We start from the raw sequence: 16,310 nt of genomic DNA on the forward strand, positions 1-16,310 counted from the left end.
GGTCTTCTCTGGGTCCCTCTTCTGACACCAAGTAATGTTGACCTAAATCAATGAAACCATCAGTTATATTACCAGCAAAAATGGTTTATTTGAGAGCAGCAAAGAATTGCAATTCAAGGTACACAATCTGTGGTGTACCACAGGTAAGTTCGGAGAACAAAGGAGAGGAACTTTCTTTTATAGAGGAGAAGGAGGAGTTGGGAGGGGCTGTTCTAAACAAAGAGTCCTTTGGAGGAAACTGGGAGTTGGAAGTACAGTGACTTTTCATTGGCTGAGCTGTGCTGGTGAAGGAAAACTAAGAGAATTTGTAGGCAGCAGACCTGCTCTAAAGGGACAGTTAAGGGAGATTCTTCAGACAGAAATCAAATGATACCAGAAGGAAACTTGGAACACCAGGATTAAGGAAGAGCAACAAAAGTGATACATATCATAGACTATTCTCCTCTCAAGTTCTTTAAAATATGTTGGACAATGGAAGCAAAAGTTACAGCATTGTCTGGGGGAATTTCAATGTCAGTGTGATGTATAAGACAACTATAACGTGAAAGGTGGGGAGAAAAGAGACCAACGTGGTCTCCAACTGAAGTGGTAAATACTGATTACAAACAGACTGTAGAAAGTGATGTATGTATTTTGAATTCCCTAGAAAAACCAGTAAAATTTTATACAAAACAGATATAGTCAAAATCATAAGAGAAAAATTTTAATGGCATATGAAAAAAAATGTTCAAATAACACAAAAGAAGGCAGGAAAGGGGAAAGGAGGAATGAAGGAAAAAAACCACCAAAATAATAAAATGCTAGACCTAAATTCAAAGTACCGTTTTGAATTGAATTGCCAAATACCAATTGAATTACCAAATTCAAATTATCCATATTACACTAGGTGTAAATGGATTTCTCTCATAGCCTAGGAAAGTGCAAGGGTTTTAGGAACTGAGAACCAGAGACAAATGAAGACCAAATATATATTTCTCATTATAAATCACAATATCTAAATCTGTTTACAAGAAACTTACTTCAAATATAATGATAAAGTAGATTAGAGTAAAAGGATGAAAGATGATATACCATGCAAATACTAATCAAAAGAAGACAGGAGTGAGTGGTTTTGTTAATATCACACAACATAAACTTTAGAGCAAAGCGAATTACCGGGGATAAAGAGGGACATTGCATATTGAAAAAAGGGACGAGTCTTCAAGAAGCCATAGCAATTCTAAAGGTAGGCACCTGAAAACAGAGCTTTAATAGAAAAAATTTTTGAAGCAAAAATTGACAACTGAAAGTAGAAATAGACAAATCCACAATTACAGTTGGAGTCAGCAGTACTTCTCTCTCAGTAACAGATAAAACTAGTAGACAGAAGATCAGCAAGGATATAAAATAAGTGAACAGTACTATCAACCAACTGGACATAATGATATTTACAGCACACTCCACACAACAGCAACAGAATGTATATTCTTCTCAAGTGCACATGGAACATTCACCAAAATATAGCATAGCTTGATCTGAAAAAACAAACCTTAGCAAATTTAAGATAATCAAAAACATACAAAGCATGTTGTCTGACTATAATAGAATTAGAGTAGAAATCAATAAGAGAAAAATGTCAGGAAAATCTTTAATCACTTGAGAATTAAACACCACAATCCTAAATAATCCACGGATCAAAGAGGAAGTCTTAAGGGAAACTTAAAATATTTTGAACTGAATGAAATTAAAATACAGCATGTAAGAAACTTGAGAGATGCAGCTAAAGCAGTGCTTAGAGGGAAATTTATAGTACAAATGCTTACATTAGAAAAGAAGAAAGGTCTCAAGTCAATAATCTAAATTTCCATCTCAAGAAATTAGAAAATGATGAGCAATATAGACCCAAGTCATGCAGAAGAAGGGAAATAAATATAAGAGCAAAAATCAAAAGAATGTGGAAACCAAAAAACAATAGAAAAAAAATTGTGAAAAAGCTGATTCTTTGGAATGATCAATAAAATTGATAAACCTCTAGCAACACTGGCAAAAAAAAAAAAAAAAAAAAGTGCAGACACAAATTACCAGTATCAGGAACGAAAGAGGTCTGTCACTACAGACATCACAAAAGGATAGGAAAGGAATGCTCTGAATAACTCTGTTGACATAAATTCAATAGCTGGAGTGCCACGGACAAAGTCCTCAAAAGCCACAAGCTACCAAAACTCACTCAGCATGAACTAGATAGCCTGAATAGCCCTATTACTACTAAAGAAATTAAATCTATAGTTAAATATCTTCTGAAAAAGAAAGTCTCATAGTTTCACTGGCAAATTACACTAAACATTTAAAGAAGAAATACAAAGTCTACAAATCCCTTCCAGGAAATAAAAGGGGAAGGACAACTTCCCAACTCGTTTACCAGTCCAGCATCACCCCAGTACTGAAACCAGCACTGAAAAGAAAACGACAAACCCTTGTGAACATAGCTGCAAAACCCCTCAACAGATAGAATTATTCTTATTCTCTGAAGTAGTTCTATTCTATGAAGTCACTGCAAACTCCAAGTTAGCCAACACCGAACCACTGCTCCCCAGGGGAGATAGAGGCTCAGGTTCCTGAAAGCACAAAAGCACAAAAAACATGGCACGAAACAGACCGTGAAAAGGACGCTTGTTTACAGCAAGAGCTGAAACAAGAAGGCAGTGTCGCCTTGCTCAACCTCAGCTGAGGACGTGCACATCGAGTCATTCAAACTTTTTGCTGCTCTGTTCATGTCCACAGATGACCACGGAAGCGCTACAAGTATTGATTTGGGAATTACAAAACAATTTTGAGGTTAGTAAGCAAAATCGCAAATACAAAATCCACAGATAATGAGACCTGACTGTGTTAACAAATAAAATCCAGTGAGCTATAAAGAAAACGATGCACCACAACCAAGTGAAGCTTACCCTGAGAAGGTACGGCTGGTGCAGTATTTAGGAAAATCAGTCAGTGCGTATCACCACACTGAGTGTCCAAAGAAGAAACATCACGTGAACACATTAAAGGATGAAGACACAGCACGTGACAAAATACAGCGCTCATTGGTGACGAAAACTCTAGCAAACTAGAGGGAACTTCCGCACCCTGACAAAGGGCATCGCATGACACCTACCGCTAACACCGTGCTTCGTGGTGGACGACAATTCAGCCTGGGAACAAGGCTCAGGTGTGCAGTCATCGCCATACTTCATGCACCTGGGGGTCTTTGCCAGGGCAGTAGGTGAGAAGGAAGGATAGCCACACACGAGAGGAGGAGATGCCGCTGTCCTGTTTACAGACCACACGACTGTCTGCGTCAGAAACTCCAGGGAATCTACACAGACTCCTGGGGCTAATAGGTGGGCTTAGCACGGTGGTGGGTACAAGGTCAACCACAAAGACCAAGTGCATCTATTTACCACCAATGAACAACTGAAAACTGAATTTTTAAAAGTACCATTTACAATAGCTCCCCACAAAAATGAAATACCTAGGTATAAATCTAACAAAACATGTACTGGATCATTGTTCTGAACACTAGAAAAATGCTGACAAAAAGAATTTTAAGACCTAAACACTAACTAGAGAGAAGAGAAATTGTGTTCAGGGATTGGAAGCCTCAAAATTGTAAAGATATCAATTCTCCACAAACTGATTATATAACGCCAATAAAAGTTTCAGGAGAATTTTTTTGTACATAAAGAGGGGCTGACTATAAAATTTATATGGAAGGGCATAGGAACTAGAATAGCTAAAACAATTTTGAAAAAGAAGATTGAAGTTGGAGGACTTGTACTGCATAATATTAAGGTCTACTCTGTGGGGACTTCCCTGGCGGTGCAGTGGTTAGGAATCCGCCTGCCAATGTAGGAGACACGGGTTTGAGCCCTGGTCCGGGAAGATCCCACATGCCACAGAGCAACTAAGGCCGTGCACCACAACTACTGAGCCTGCACTCTAGAGCCCGTGCTCGGCAACAAGAGAAGCCACCGCAAAGAGAAGCCCGCGCACCACAATGAAGAGTGGCCCCCGCTCGCCGCAACTAGAGAAAGTCCGTGCACAGCAATGAAGACCCAACACAGCCAAAAATGAATAAGTAAATAAATAAATTTATTTTAAAAAACCCACATCTTTAAAAAAAAAGAAAGACTTACTATGTGGCTGCATCATCAAGACAGCATTGGGGACAGAATCCCAACAGAGCGTCCAGAAACGAGCCTCACAGACATGGCGCATCGCACAGAGGTGCAGAGGGTTCCACAGAGGAAGGATGGTCCTTTCTCTTTTTAAAAATTAGTTAATTATTTTCTTGACTGCATTGGGTCTTCATTGCTGCGTACAGGCTTTTCTCTAGTTGTGGTGAGCAGGGGCTACTCTTTGTTGCAGTGCGTGGGCTTCTCATTGCGGTGGCTTCTCTTGCTGTGGAGCACAGGCTCTAGGCGCATGGGCTTCAGTAGCTGTGGCACGTGGGCTCAGTAGCTGTGGCTCGCGGACTTAGTTGCTCCGAGGCATGTGGGATCCTCCCGGACCAGGGCTCGAACCCGTGTCCCCTGCAGATTCTTAACCACTGGGCCACCAGGGAAGACCCCATCCTTTTTTTTTTATAATTTTGTTGAAGTATAGTTGATTTACAATGTTGTGTTAATTTCTCCTGCACAGCAAAGTGACTCAGTTATTTATACACACACACATACACACACACACACATATATATTCTCTTTCATATTCTTTTCCATTATGGTTTATCACAGGATATTGAATAGAGTTCCTTGTGTTATGCAGTAGGACCTTGTTGTTTATCCATCTTGTATATAAGAGTTTGCATCTGCTAACCCCAAACTCCCATTTCTTCCCTTCCCTACTCCCCCTCCCCCTTGGCAACCGCAAGTCTGTTCTCTATGTCTGTGAGTCAGTTTCTGTTTCATAGATAGGTTGGTTTGTGTCATATTTTAGATTCCACATGTAAGTGAGATCATACGGTATTTGTCTTTCTCTTTCTGACTTACTTCGCTCAGTATGATAATCTCTGGGTCCATCCATGTTGCTGCCAAGGGCATTATTTCCTTCTTTTTTGATGGTTGAGTCATAGTCCATTGTATATATGTACCACATCTTCTTTAGAAAGGATGGTCTTTTCAACACCCAGTGCCGGTGCCTTGGCCGTCCACATGCAGAGGAGGTGGACTTGACCAAGACACACATCTTACAAAGAATAATTCAAAATGGTTCATAGATCAAGTTACATCATGAAACTAAGAGACTTGAGGAGAAAGAATTCTTCATGACCAGGGGTTAGGCAAAAAGTTCTTAGTAACAACACAAAAAGACCATCCACAGAAAACCACACGGATAAATTTGGCTTCATCAAGAATTTTAAAATTTGCTCTGTGAAATACACTGTTCAGATAAGATACGGACTGAGAGAAAATACTTGCAAACCTCATTCAGGAGGAGGGGCTGCACCTAGAATATATAAAGAATTCTCCAAACTCAGCAGGAATAAGTCAAACAATCCAACCAAAAGATGTGCCACGTGACCAGAGAGGACACACGAGTGCAAAAAGCGCGTGGGGAGGCTCTCGGCATCCTCAGCCCTTGGTGCAAACTGAAGCCACAGCGAGGCTGGACCGGCATCGGCCAGACCGGCTGAAATGGAAAGTTGTGACGCGGACACTGGAAGGACGCAGAGAGACCGGCTGTCTCACACTAGAGAACATCTGCGCAGTTTTGCATCGAGTTAAACCCAGCAGTCTGTCTCCGGGGTGGGAGCGAAAGCACAGGTCCGGCGAAGCCTCGTGCATGAATGTCCACGGCAGCTTTTCACAGTAGGAGAGCGGGAACCCCGATGCCTCCAGCACCGGGGGTTCAGCAAACGGTTCATCAGAGCAGCCGGTCTCCACGTGGGCATGGGGGAGATGCTGGGCCTCAGGTCTCAAGCTGAGGCGAAGAAGCCAGGCTCAATTCATCTCTGAGACCCCTCCCGAGGACAAAACCTCAGCGAGGAGAGCCAGTGGGGTGGGGGGCCGGGGCTGGGCTGGGCGGTTCTGGTTGCGGTGGCCGGGGTCACACAAATAGACCTGTGTGCACAACAAGGGGCAATTTCACCGCATGCCTGCAAACCACCAAACCACTCGACTGGGGCTGACTCTCGCCCTCCTCATGGGACCACAGCTGGTCCTGACTCCGGGCCTTTGCTCTGGCCGAGCCCTCGGCCTTGGGCCCTTTCCAGTCACCTGACTCCGCTGACCTGCCCCTCGCCTGAGCACTGGCACCGTCCTCCCACTGGGGAAGGGCGGGGTCGGAGGGCAAAGTCTGAGCAGCCTCGGAGGGGACCACCCTGGCCGGGGGTGGTGACCCCAGGTGGGGGCAGGCAGCAGCGGCTCGTCACCTGCCTGACAGCGGACCCGGGCTCAGGTGAGCGGTGACCAGCGTCGGGTGGCGGGCAGAGGCGGAACGGCACCTGGCAGGTGCCTGAGAGGCGACAGACGGGCCAGCTTCCACGCTGCTGCCACTGCTTACCCACCAGCCCAGGTGAGGGGCCGTCTTGGTCTGGGGGTGCTGACCGGTCCTGTGGGCGTGCTCTGTGTGGAGTCTACCCAGCCTCTCTGCCCACCCACTGGGGGCTCAGGCTGGGGGCTCAGGGTGCTACACGCCCTGGAGGGGGGTGTGAGGGGGTGCCGGTGTCCCTGGCCCTGCCTGTAACTGGTCTGTCTCTGTGAGTGGCCTGTGGCCAGCGTGCTTGTGGGGACACAGGCTGGGTCCCGTCCGGCCTGGCCTGGCGGCGGCTCGAGCAGACCACCCGTCCTCTCTGAGCCTCGCTCTTCCCTCCTTAAAATGGGATCATGACGCAGACGGGCCGCCTGGAGCCCAGGGCCCTGCATTCGCCCTGAGAGGCGGACGCCCCCTGGGAACAGCCGCATTCCTGCGGGGATACTGATGCCGCACAAAGTCCATGAGCCTCAAAGCTCTGCAGACCTCAGACCATTTCCTTTGGACAGTGGTGGCAACTGGCCCGAGGCCCCTGGTGACCTCGTGTGCGTGGGTCTCCACTCAGGGACATTTGGGGGCTGGAGAGGGCCCTGCAGAGGCCTCAGCCACTGAGCTGGTGCCGTGGCCCCGTGCAAACCACATTCCTGGGTCAGCCTGGGCCGGCTGCGAGGGATCGTCATGGGGCCAAGTGAAAAGGTTCAGATCAGAGAAGCCCGAGGTTGGGTTTTTAAACAGAAACCAGATGAATCTGTTCAGAACCCCTCAGCCTTCAGGTCCTTCGGTAGAGAAACCGTGCTTCCCGGGACCCGCTGACCTGCTTGGCAACAATTAGACATCCAGGCAGTCGGTCAGCTGTCCCCACCGAGTTCAGGCCTGACCCCAGGACTCTCAGAAAACTGTCCTGGGAGAGGCCTGGGGTGAGGGCTGCAGGGAGGAGCCAGGTAGGTGGGAGAGGTGGGGCCCTGGGTTCCCGGAGTTCAGTGTGGATCTGGGGCTCCTTATCCTGCGGGGGACGGGAGGGGAGCTGGGGTCCTGGGAGGGTGCGGGCAGTGGGGCTGGCAGATCACACGGGGGTGGCTCCACTGGGCCCCGGCGTGGCACTAGAAAGGGGGTCTCCGGGACCTCCTCGTTGCTGTGTGTTGCAGCATAGCCTGTCGCCAGACAGGGCGTCCCGGTGCCCGGCCCCTGCCGGCCCCTGTGACGCTGTGACACCATGCGTAGCCCGGCTCTCAGGCGTGGTCTTTAGTCCTGCCCATCGACCCAGCCCGGGTGGGCTGTCTGAGCCCCGGGGAGGACCGAGGGGCTCTCCAGGGCAGCGGCATCTGCAGGCAGCAGAGTCTGGGTGCTCACTGCTGCCAACCCCACAGGTGCCAGTCCCACCCCCATGGGGCTGACATGGAAGGAACGGGCCTTCACAGCCCTGCTGGGGGCTGCAGTGGTCTCAGGCCTCACCACGCTCATTCTCTTCCTGGTGGAGGCCACCAACGTCCTCCTGCCCGCAGACACCAAGGTGTGCCCCCAGACCCCACCCAGGGGAGGCTGGGCTGGGCCGTGACGGCCCCTACGCCCTCCTGACCCTGGTGTCACTCCCAGTTCGGGATCGTGTTCGACGCTGGGTCCTCCCACACATCACTCTTTGTGTATCAGTGGCTGGCAAACAAGGAGAATGACACAGGTGTGGTCAGCCAGGCCCTGGCCTGCCGGGCGAAAGGTCAGTGGGCAGTTCCGTCAGCGGTGGACGGGTGCTGGGAGCTGCCAGCCGCTGCCCGGCTGGGGTTCCCAGCTGGGTGGAGGTTTGGGAAGTGGCACAGGCTGGAGCTGGGCAGTAGCAAATCAGCCTAAAGAAAAGGGGCTCAGAAAGGTTCAGTGAGTTGCCCCAGGGGGCCCAGCCGGTCAGTGGGAGCCAGGCCAGGGCTCTGGATCTGTCCTGCCTGAGCCTGCAGAGACCCGAAACAAACCCTTCCAGCTCCTGGGGCTCCAGACGTGGCATCCCTCCAATCTCTCCCTCGGACTTCACGTGGCCTTTCCCCTGTGTGTCTCAATTCTCCCTCTTCTGTCTCTTGTGAGGAGGCCAGTCGTTGGTTTCAGGGCCCACCTGGGGAATCCAGGGTGCTCTCCTCTTAAGATCCCTAACTTAATGACATCTGCAAAGACCCTTTTTCCAGATACGGTCCCGTCCGCAGGCTCCGAGGGTCATGATGCATCTTCGGGGGCTGCTTTTCAGCTCAGCTTCCTTTGGGGCCTGGAGCCTTGTCCTGTGGTGTTGTGTTTCAGGGCCTGGCATCTCTTCCTACGCCTCTGACCCTGCACAGGCTGGCGAGAGCCTGCAGGGCTGCCTGGAGGAGGCGCTGGCACTGATCCCAAAGGCCAAGCATCAGCAAACGCCCATGTTCCTGGGGGCCACAGGCGGCATGAGGCTGCTCAGGTGTGGGGGCTGGCGTGGGCCCGCACGCGTCCCTGGGGTGCAGTGTGAGAGCTGTGGTCCCGGCTCAGGCGGGATGGAGGAGGGGTGGCTTCTGCCAGCTCCAGCGGCCTGTCCTCTCCGCGCAGCCAGAAGAACAGCTCTCAGGCGGAGGACGTCTTCACAGCGGTCAGCCAGGCCCTGAGCCGGTCTCCCGTGGCCTTCTGGGGTGCTGAGCTCCTGGCTGGGCAGGACGAAGGGGCCTTAGGTTGGGTCACCATCAACTACGTCCTGGGCCTGCTGGTGCAGGTGCCACAGACGGCCCCAGGGTGGGAGGGGCGCCTGGGGGGGGTCATCGTGGCCGGCCCCAGGGTGGGAGAGGCACTCGGGGGGGTCATCGCGGCCCCAGGACTCAGTGTCCCCTGTCTGTGGTCAGTACTCCTTCTCCGGAGAATGGATCCAGCCTCTGGAGGGGACGTTGGTGGGCGCCCTGGACATGGGTGGGGCCTCCACCCAGATCACCTTTGTGCCTGGAGGCCCCATCCTGGACACCACCACCCAGGCCACCTTCCGCCTCTACGGCACAGAACACAGCGTCTACACCCACAGCTACCTCTGCTTCGGGCGCGACCAGATGCTGAACCGGCTCCTGGCCGGGCTGGTGCAGGTGGGCTGCTCTGCGGGAGGAGGGCGGGGCACCCTGCCAGGCGGGTGCTCAGAGGTGCCCCCACCCTCCCCGCAGAGCAGCCCGAGCCTCCTGGTGCGTCACCCCTGCTACCACAGCGGCTACCGGGGCACGCTGGCCCTGGCCCCCCTGTACGGGTCGCCCTGCGTCCAGGCCGCAGCCCCCCGAGACCTCGGCCAGAACCTCACTGTGGAGGGGACGGGGAACCCCGGGGCCTGTGTCGCCGCCATCCGGGGTCTCTTCAACTTCTCCAGCTGCGACGGCCGAGGAGACTGCGCCTTCGACAGCGTCTACCAGCCCCCCGTGCGGGGACAGTTCTACGTGAGCCCCCGTGGCCTGCCCTCGGGGCCAAGCTTCCCCTCGGGGCCCCAGGGCCCGAGCCCAGGGGGCCCTTGGGGAGCCTGGGACCCCAGGTGGGGTGGGGCGGGGCGGGGCGGGGCGGAACCTGGCTCATCCTGGGCCCCCCGCCTTGCGCTCTGCCGGGCACTTCACCCCCTCCCCCAGGCCTTCTCCAACTTCTACCACACCTTCCACTTCCTGAACCTCACCTCCAGGCCGCCGCTGGCCACGGCCAATGCCACCATCTGGGAGTTCTGCCAGAGGCCCTGGAAGCTGGTGGGTGGATGCGGGCCGCCTGCCCCCCACCTGGGCCCCAGCTCCCTGGGCTGCAGACTCCACCGAGCGGGGACCCCGTCCCAGGCAGTGTGGCCGGGGGGCTCCAGGCAGGAGACTCAGGGGCACGCCTCCGAGGGGCGCCAGCCTTGGGGGCCCAGGAGGTGAGGCCTCATGGGGCTCCTGGCCTCCCGGGCCCCCAGGTGGAGGCGAGCTCGCCCGGGCAGGACGGCCAGCTGCGCGACTACTGTGCCTCGGGCCTGTACATCCTCACACTCCTGCTCGAGGGCTACGGGTTCAGCCAGGAGACCTGGGGCGGCATCGAGTTCCGCGAGCAGGTGACGGCTCAGGGCGAGAGGGGGTTGGGGCTTCGGGCCGCTGCCTGCAGCCTGACCGGCCGTGTGGCCCGCAGGCCGGTGGCACCGACATCGGCTGGACGCTGGGCTACATGCTGAACCTGACCAGCCTGATCCCAGCCGAGGCGCCCGCCCAGTGGCGGGCACAGAGCTATGGCGTCTGGGTGGCCGGAGTCGTCTTTTTGGTGCTGACCCTCACGGCCATTCTTGGGGCCACTGTGGTGCAGCTCTGGCTCCGGGACTAGGCTGGCTGCCACCTGGTGCTGGCAGGCAGAGGCCTGAGCTGGCTGGAGCCTTCCTGAGCCCCGACCCCCAAGGCTCGCCCTGTGGGCTCTGGGCCCATGGTCACGTGGCCCCCTTTTGCCGTTGGGGTCATTCTGGCCACGGAGGCTGTACCGTGGCCCCGACCATGGCCTTCAGGTGCTGGCGCCCCAGCGGGTTTCCCATGTTGCACGAGGGCTGGGCCATCGCGACCCCTGCAGCCCTCAGGGCTGTGTGACTGCAGACCTACGGGTTCAGGGCCAGGCCAAGCCTGGGGGTAGGGGTGACTGCTGGAGGTAGAGGGCCCGGCTCTTTGGGAGGGGCCGGCAGCGGGCCCTGGCCTCTCCAGGAGCTGGCAGAGCCAGTGTTCAGGCTCTGTGGGCTCTTCCCAGAGCGGCCACCCCACACCCTCGGAAGCCTCAGTCAGGTCCCCTCAGTGGCCAAGCCCAGAAGACGGACCACACCTTGGGGGGCAGGTCGCCTTTATTAAACCCTCCTTGCCACGGACTCCTTAGCGCCAAGCTCCTCATGTGCGCCGGCCGGCCGGGACCACGAAGCACTTGGGGAAAATCCCGACGCGGCCGTCACAGTGGCCCTCCAGCCACGCCTGGTCCACTGCAGGGGGCGTCAGGGTATCACCACATCTGCTCGCAGACACCGCGTCTGCCCCGGGGCCCCGGCAGGGCGATGGGGGGCGGGGGCAGTGCCAGCTCTACCTTCGCACAAGACGTCCACCGTGTCTCCGGGCTGCAGGGCCAGGTCCTCGGGCCCCTGGGCGGAGTAGCCGTGCCGGGCCACCACCTGGTAGAGGACAGGCCGGCCGCCCACTCCCTGCGGCAGCGGGGAGGGCTGTAGGGTAAGCTCGGCACGGAGAGAAGGGCTGGACATCCCCGCCCCGGGCCGCCTCCCGCCCCGGCTCACCTGGCACCGTAGCTGCAGCTCCCCAGAGCCGGCAGCCGCGCCCCGCCAGGCCCTCTGCAGTGCCTCCTCCCCGGTGAGGGGCACCCAGCCCCTGCTGTCACTAGGGTCTCGGTAACTGCAAAGAGATGCCTCAGAGTGGGCAGCGTGGGCAGGGGCTTTAGGGAGGGTGCTGACCTCTGACCTCAAAAGCCTCTCCCAGGGCCGGGACTAATAGGTGCCCAGCTTGGAGCCCTCCCACCCGGCTTTCCAGCTCACCTGAGCTGCCCACTCTGGGCCTGGGGAGGGAGGGCCTGGCTCATCAGGGCCCGCAGGCTGGACAGGTCAGCTCCTCTTGGGGCCCTCAGGGCCAGGGTGAAGGTGCACTGCACTGTGAAGGTCACCAAGGACTCGGGGCCCCCTGCAGCCACACCCTGGGTCCAAGGCCCCAGATCTGTGTGCCCAGGACTGCCAGGGTGGGCTTCAGGCCAGGGGGCAGGGCAGGGACCGGGAGGGTGGGAGGGGCTGGGGCTCTGGACTCGTGAGGCTTCTTTAGCTGGGGTCCCTAGAGGCATTCGGAGGATGGGGTCTGGCCTTGGAGCCCCTCATCCCTTATGAGAGCCAGTGCCTCTTACCCCAGCGCCTGCAGGATCCTCAGAGGAGCCAGGGCCCAGCCCCCCAGCCACCAGCAGCCCTGCGGAGCGGGGAGGAGTCAGGGACTCCGGTGGCTACCGACCCCCAGAGTAGAACGTGTTGGAGTAGAGGAGATGCTGACACCACCGGGAGCCCCAAGCCCACCAGCTTCCTCCCTGGAGGACAAAGAGGCTGCTCCCAGCCCCGCCCAGATACCTGCCTGGGGCTCCCTCCACAAAGTGCCCTCCCACTACCAGCTGCTCAGGGCGCCTCACCTGGAGGGACCCACTGGCCAACTTGCTCCACGTGAGGCTTCTGCAAGGGAAGCCGCAGGCTGGGGCTCTGCCGGGCCGGGGTGGGGTTGAGGCCGGGGTGGGGCCCTGAGGGCGGAGGTAGCTTTCCCTGGGCCTGGAGCTCGTCGGGGGCGGTGCCCAGACACTGTCCAAGTAGAGCCAGTGGTGAGGGGCATGGCCTGCAAGACAGCCTGGCCAGGCAGGAAGCCACAAATCTAACGGCGTTGGAGGTGAATCCGGGGCATGAACCAGGTCCCTATAGGCCTGGAGACTACAGACAGGCCACCTTGCACTGTGGGCACCAATCCGTCTTCCCCTGGCCCACCAGGAGGCGGCAGCTCCAGCTGGGGTTCCCGGTGACCCTGGGGGCTGGGGACCGAAGCCAGGGACCCGCTGGACTTCACCCTTGTTGGGACCCTAAGCAGTGGGTGTGCTGAGGGGCGGCAGAAACCCCAGAGGGCCCCAGTCCTGGCCACACCGACCAGCTGACTCAGATGCTGATTTCAGGTGGGATCTGAAAGTTGGACTAAGTTTGTAAACGGAGTGTTTAGATTCTTATCAGACTTGTCAGCTGTTTAAAGCAATTAGGAAGCTGTTGCCCACTGTCAGGAGGGTCAAGTGCTCGAACGCCCAGTATGTGAACTCAGGGCCACGGGGTTTCATCAAGCACAGCTGTGATGGATGGCTTTCAAGGGCACCAACTGTCCACCGAGTTAGCTGGACTTCAGTGAAAGAGGAAGTGAAGTGACCGTCTCGTTTTAAACTGAGTCCTTTGATAAACTGAATGTGAAATTTAACCACCTTCTCTGTGCTGGGCGGCCTCCCGGCACACCTGCCCGGCACATCTGCCCAGGAGAACCCTGTGCCCCTCCCTTCCTCGGCCTCACCCAGTGCCTGGGGCATCTCGGGGAGTCCCATGTCCAAGAAGGAAGGCCGGGGGCCCCAGCTGAGGGGTGGGAGCCTCATGGCTATGACGCACGGGCTGCAGGCCTCTGCCGGGCCCAGGGTGGGGAGCAGACACCCAGGCTCCTGTCTGTGCACATGTGAGCAGCAGTGTGTCCCTGACCCATGGCGTCCGGTCACTGTGGCTGGCTCCCGCCAAGGCCCTGGCCTGCCTGAGGAAGCCAAATCTCTATCCCCCAGCAGGTGATGAGGCCACCTGCCCTGCCCTGAGACCCTTGCAGGGCCCAGCTGTGGCTGGTCCCGAAGCTCAGCCTGGGGCGGGGGTCCTCCAAATACTATGGCCCCTGCCTGCCCTGCCCACGCTCACCCACCTGCTCATCACTGGTGACCAGTGTGCCATGGTCAGCCCGCCCAGCCTGGCCAGAGCTGACCTCCGTCTCCACATCGAGGGGCGTCCTGGGGCCACAGCGGGTACCAGGTCTGGAGGGGCCTGTGTCACGGGCCCTGGAGGGAAGGGGGAGGGGTCCTCGTTCTCAGGCCTCACCCAGCCAGCACAGAGGTCGAGGTCCTCCATGAAAGGTGGGCCTAGGAGAGCCCTGAGCTGGAAACAAACAGCACCCCAGTCGGACCACAACCTGTGAGGCTGCATCTGGTGGGGCCGGCAGGGCTGCTCCCGTCGGCCTGCAGCCCAGTCTGCACCCCACCCTGGTGCCTCTGGTGCCCACCCCCAGGCCTGAGCAGAGCTTCAGTGAGGGGCAGGCAGGCTCTTTCCCCAGGAGCAGAACAGGCTCAGGACAAACGGGGGCACAGGGAGGGCTGAGCAAGGCGGGACCCCTCGCCCTGCACCAGGGCTCCAGCCGGTCCAGAAAGGGGACACAGCCACCTGGTCCCTGGCCTGGAGTGGCCACACTGGGCCTGCAAAGGGGCTCTGCCGACAGGGGAAGAAGAGTGGGGGGCCACGGCCCCTTCCTACCGTTCGGCAGCCCCAGGCCTGGCTTCACCACGTGCGTAGAGAGCCTGTGGGCACACAGTGACCCCCCCTCCTCAGGATGCAGACCCCACGGAGCGTCGGGGGCTGGGGGGCAAGGCTGCACAGTTTTCACTGGCTCTCTCCCGGGATGGGACGCCCCCCACGTTTAGATCAGAAGGACATTGAGAAGCCCGCGGGGAGGGTTTAAGGCATCCTTAAGAGTAATGGGTCTGGAAGGCCCCACCTGCAAAACGTCAGAGAAGTCAGGTGGCCGGAAGGCTGCCCACCCACCTGTGGCTGCTGAGGCCGGGCGTCCTCGTGCGGGCCGTCAGGGATGGCGGAGGCCACCACCTGCGGAGGGACAGCAAGGGGCCGGCCGAGTCAGGGGTGCCCAGCCCTCGCTGCCCATTCTGAACCCCGAAGTCGCCCATCTGCACGAGGGGTGCTGCCCAAGCCTGGCCCAAAGACGTTGGACCACGTGGTGGGGGCAGGGAGGTGGGAAAAATATGTTTGAAGAAGGAAAACATCTGTGCTGATCATTTTAACTTATTTTTCGTACAACCTTTAAAATATTCTTGTTTCTTAGAAGCAGTCATCTCCTGTGATAACAGGACTCCAAGTTGATGGATTAATGCAGCTCAGAGCCCCCTCCTCCACGCAGCCCTCCAGCAAAGACGCACGACACCTAGCCCTCGGGTGACCGGGGGGGTGTCAGGCCTGGCTGAGGGCCACCAGCTGGAAAGCAGAGTGCATCTTCCTTTGTGCACAGGGAACCTCCTTTCCCGCCTTTGGGGCGAGCTGCTCCCCGTCATCCTGTGACTTTGCTGCCCTGCCCTGACCCAGGGTGGGCAGAGGTGGCCCAGGCCAGCCTGCCTCGGGCCTCCCCAGGGTCTTGCTCTCTGAGGCAGAGATGCAGGGAGGACACAGAAACACAAAACTCAGGAGATGCTGAGGCCAGAAGAGCGAGTCGAAGGCGGAGGTAGGCAGGGTCGGCACCACCTTGGGGGTCCTCAGCAGCTTCTGGTGGGCTCCACCGCCAGGTTCCAAGACCCAGATCTGTGAGCCCCATTTGGAAACACTGCTGCCCGCCCCAGGAGCCTTGTGTCCTCTGTCCACCCACCGGCCTTGATGACCCCGGGTGTCCCTGTGAACTCAGCCTGGAAGCTCGGGACACGGAGTGAGCTCAGCAGGGGCCTGGCTGCCCGCCGCTCTGCGGCCTGCTGGGTGCTGCTGGCCCCTGAGCCCCTGGGGCCTGAGAAGCGAGAAGCTACCCCTCCCTTACCTTGGCCTTGCCCAAGAAATCCACGGGCTCCAGGTGCTCCAGGTGCCGCCTGTGCGGCCGGAAGACCTCACCCCTGGGGACCTGCCGAGGCTGCAGGGGGGCCTGTTTCTGGAGGGGGGTCCGGACAATGCAGACCTGAGCACTGGGCCAGGCCTGAGGCTGCAGGAACCTCAAAGCAGAAGGGACGGCTTGGCCCTGTCACCTACTTCCCATAGCCCATGGGAAGTCCAGCCCACACCTGGGCACATAGGCTGCCTCCCTCCAGAAGTTTCTTCAGCTCATATAGTCAGTCTTGGGGGCCAGACAGATGTGAGCCCCAAACTGCAGGCTATGGGCTGGGCAAGCCACCTGAGTCAGCTTAGGAGTCTGGCTCTGCTCACCTGCCCTCACCTGCCCCTCACCTGCCCCCCACCTGCCCCCTCACATCCCCTCACCTGCCCCCCACCTTCCCCCTCACCTGCCCTCACCTTCCCCCCACTTGCCCCTCACCTGCCCCCCACCTGCCCCCTCACATGCCCCTCACCT

General features: G+C 57.0%; 2 protein-coding genes across 8 annotated transcripts in view; one reads left to right on the forward strand and one right to left on the reverse strand.

Annotated features, from left to right (window-relative positions):
- NSMF (NMDA receptor synaptonuclear signaling and neuronal migration factor) overlaps window positions 1–11,311 on the forward strand; it is a 31,065-nt gene extending 19,754 nt beyond the window's left edge. For 3 of the 7 annotated variants that reach the window (XM_027104131.1, XM_027104133.1, XM_027104135.1), the window contains 7 exons: window positions 7,860–8,002; window positions 8,086–8,203; window positions 8,767–8,917; window positions 9,043–9,899; window positions 10,083–10,193; window positions 10,394–10,528; window positions 10,603–11,311. In XM_027104131.1, coding sequence (XP_026959932.1) covers window positions 7,860–8,002; window positions 8,086–8,203; window positions 8,767–8,917; window positions 9,043–9,899; window positions 10,083–10,193; window positions 10,394–10,528; window positions 10,603–11,045 — 1,958 coding nt within the window. In that variant the 3' untranslated portion in view covers window positions 11,046–11,311. Of the gene's footprint in view, window positions 1–7,859; window positions 8,003–8,085; window positions 8,204–8,766; window positions 8,918–9,042; window positions 9,900–10,082; window positions 10,529–10,602 lie in introns of all 7 variants that reach the window. The other 4 variants (XM_027104140.1, XM_027104136.1, XM_027104134.1 and 1 more) reach the window with 4 other exon arrangements.
- NOXA1 (NADPH oxidase activator 1) overlaps window positions 11,273–16,310 on the reverse strand; it is a 9,785-nt gene continuing 4,747 nt past the window's right edge. The window contains exons 5-13 of the mRNA XM_027104077.1: window positions 15,786–15,980; window positions 14,748–14,854; window positions 14,069–14,550; window positions 13,905–14,037; window positions 12,613–12,775; window positions 11,984–12,138; window positions 11,729–11,843; window positions 11,524–11,638; window positions 11,273–11,422 (exon numbers count right to left, since the gene is read on the reverse strand). Of these exons, the coding sequence (XP_026959878.1) occupies window positions 11,334–11,422; window positions 11,524–11,638; window positions 11,729–11,843; window positions 11,984–12,138; window positions 12,613–12,775; window positions 13,905–14,037; window positions 14,069–14,550; window positions 14,748–14,854; window positions 15,786–15,980 (1,554 nt within the window). The 3' untranslated portion in view covers window positions 11,273–11,333. The remainder of the gene's footprint in view (window positions 11,423–11,523; window positions 11,639–11,728; window positions 11,844–11,983; window positions 12,139–12,612; window positions 12,776–13,904; window positions 14,038–14,068; window positions 14,551–14,747; window positions 14,855–15,785; window positions 15,981–16,310) is intronic.

Source organism: Aethalodelphis obliquidens, unplaced genomic scaffold (assembly GCF_003676395.1).
Source record: "Aethalodelphis obliquidens isolate GAN/ISIS:26980383/991018 unplaced genomic scaffold, ASM367639v1 scaffold7, whole genome shotgun sequence".
NCBI classification, from domain to species: domain Eukaryota; kingdom Metazoa; phylum Chordata; class Mammalia; order Artiodactyla; family Delphinidae; genus Aethalodelphis; species Aethalodelphis obliquidens.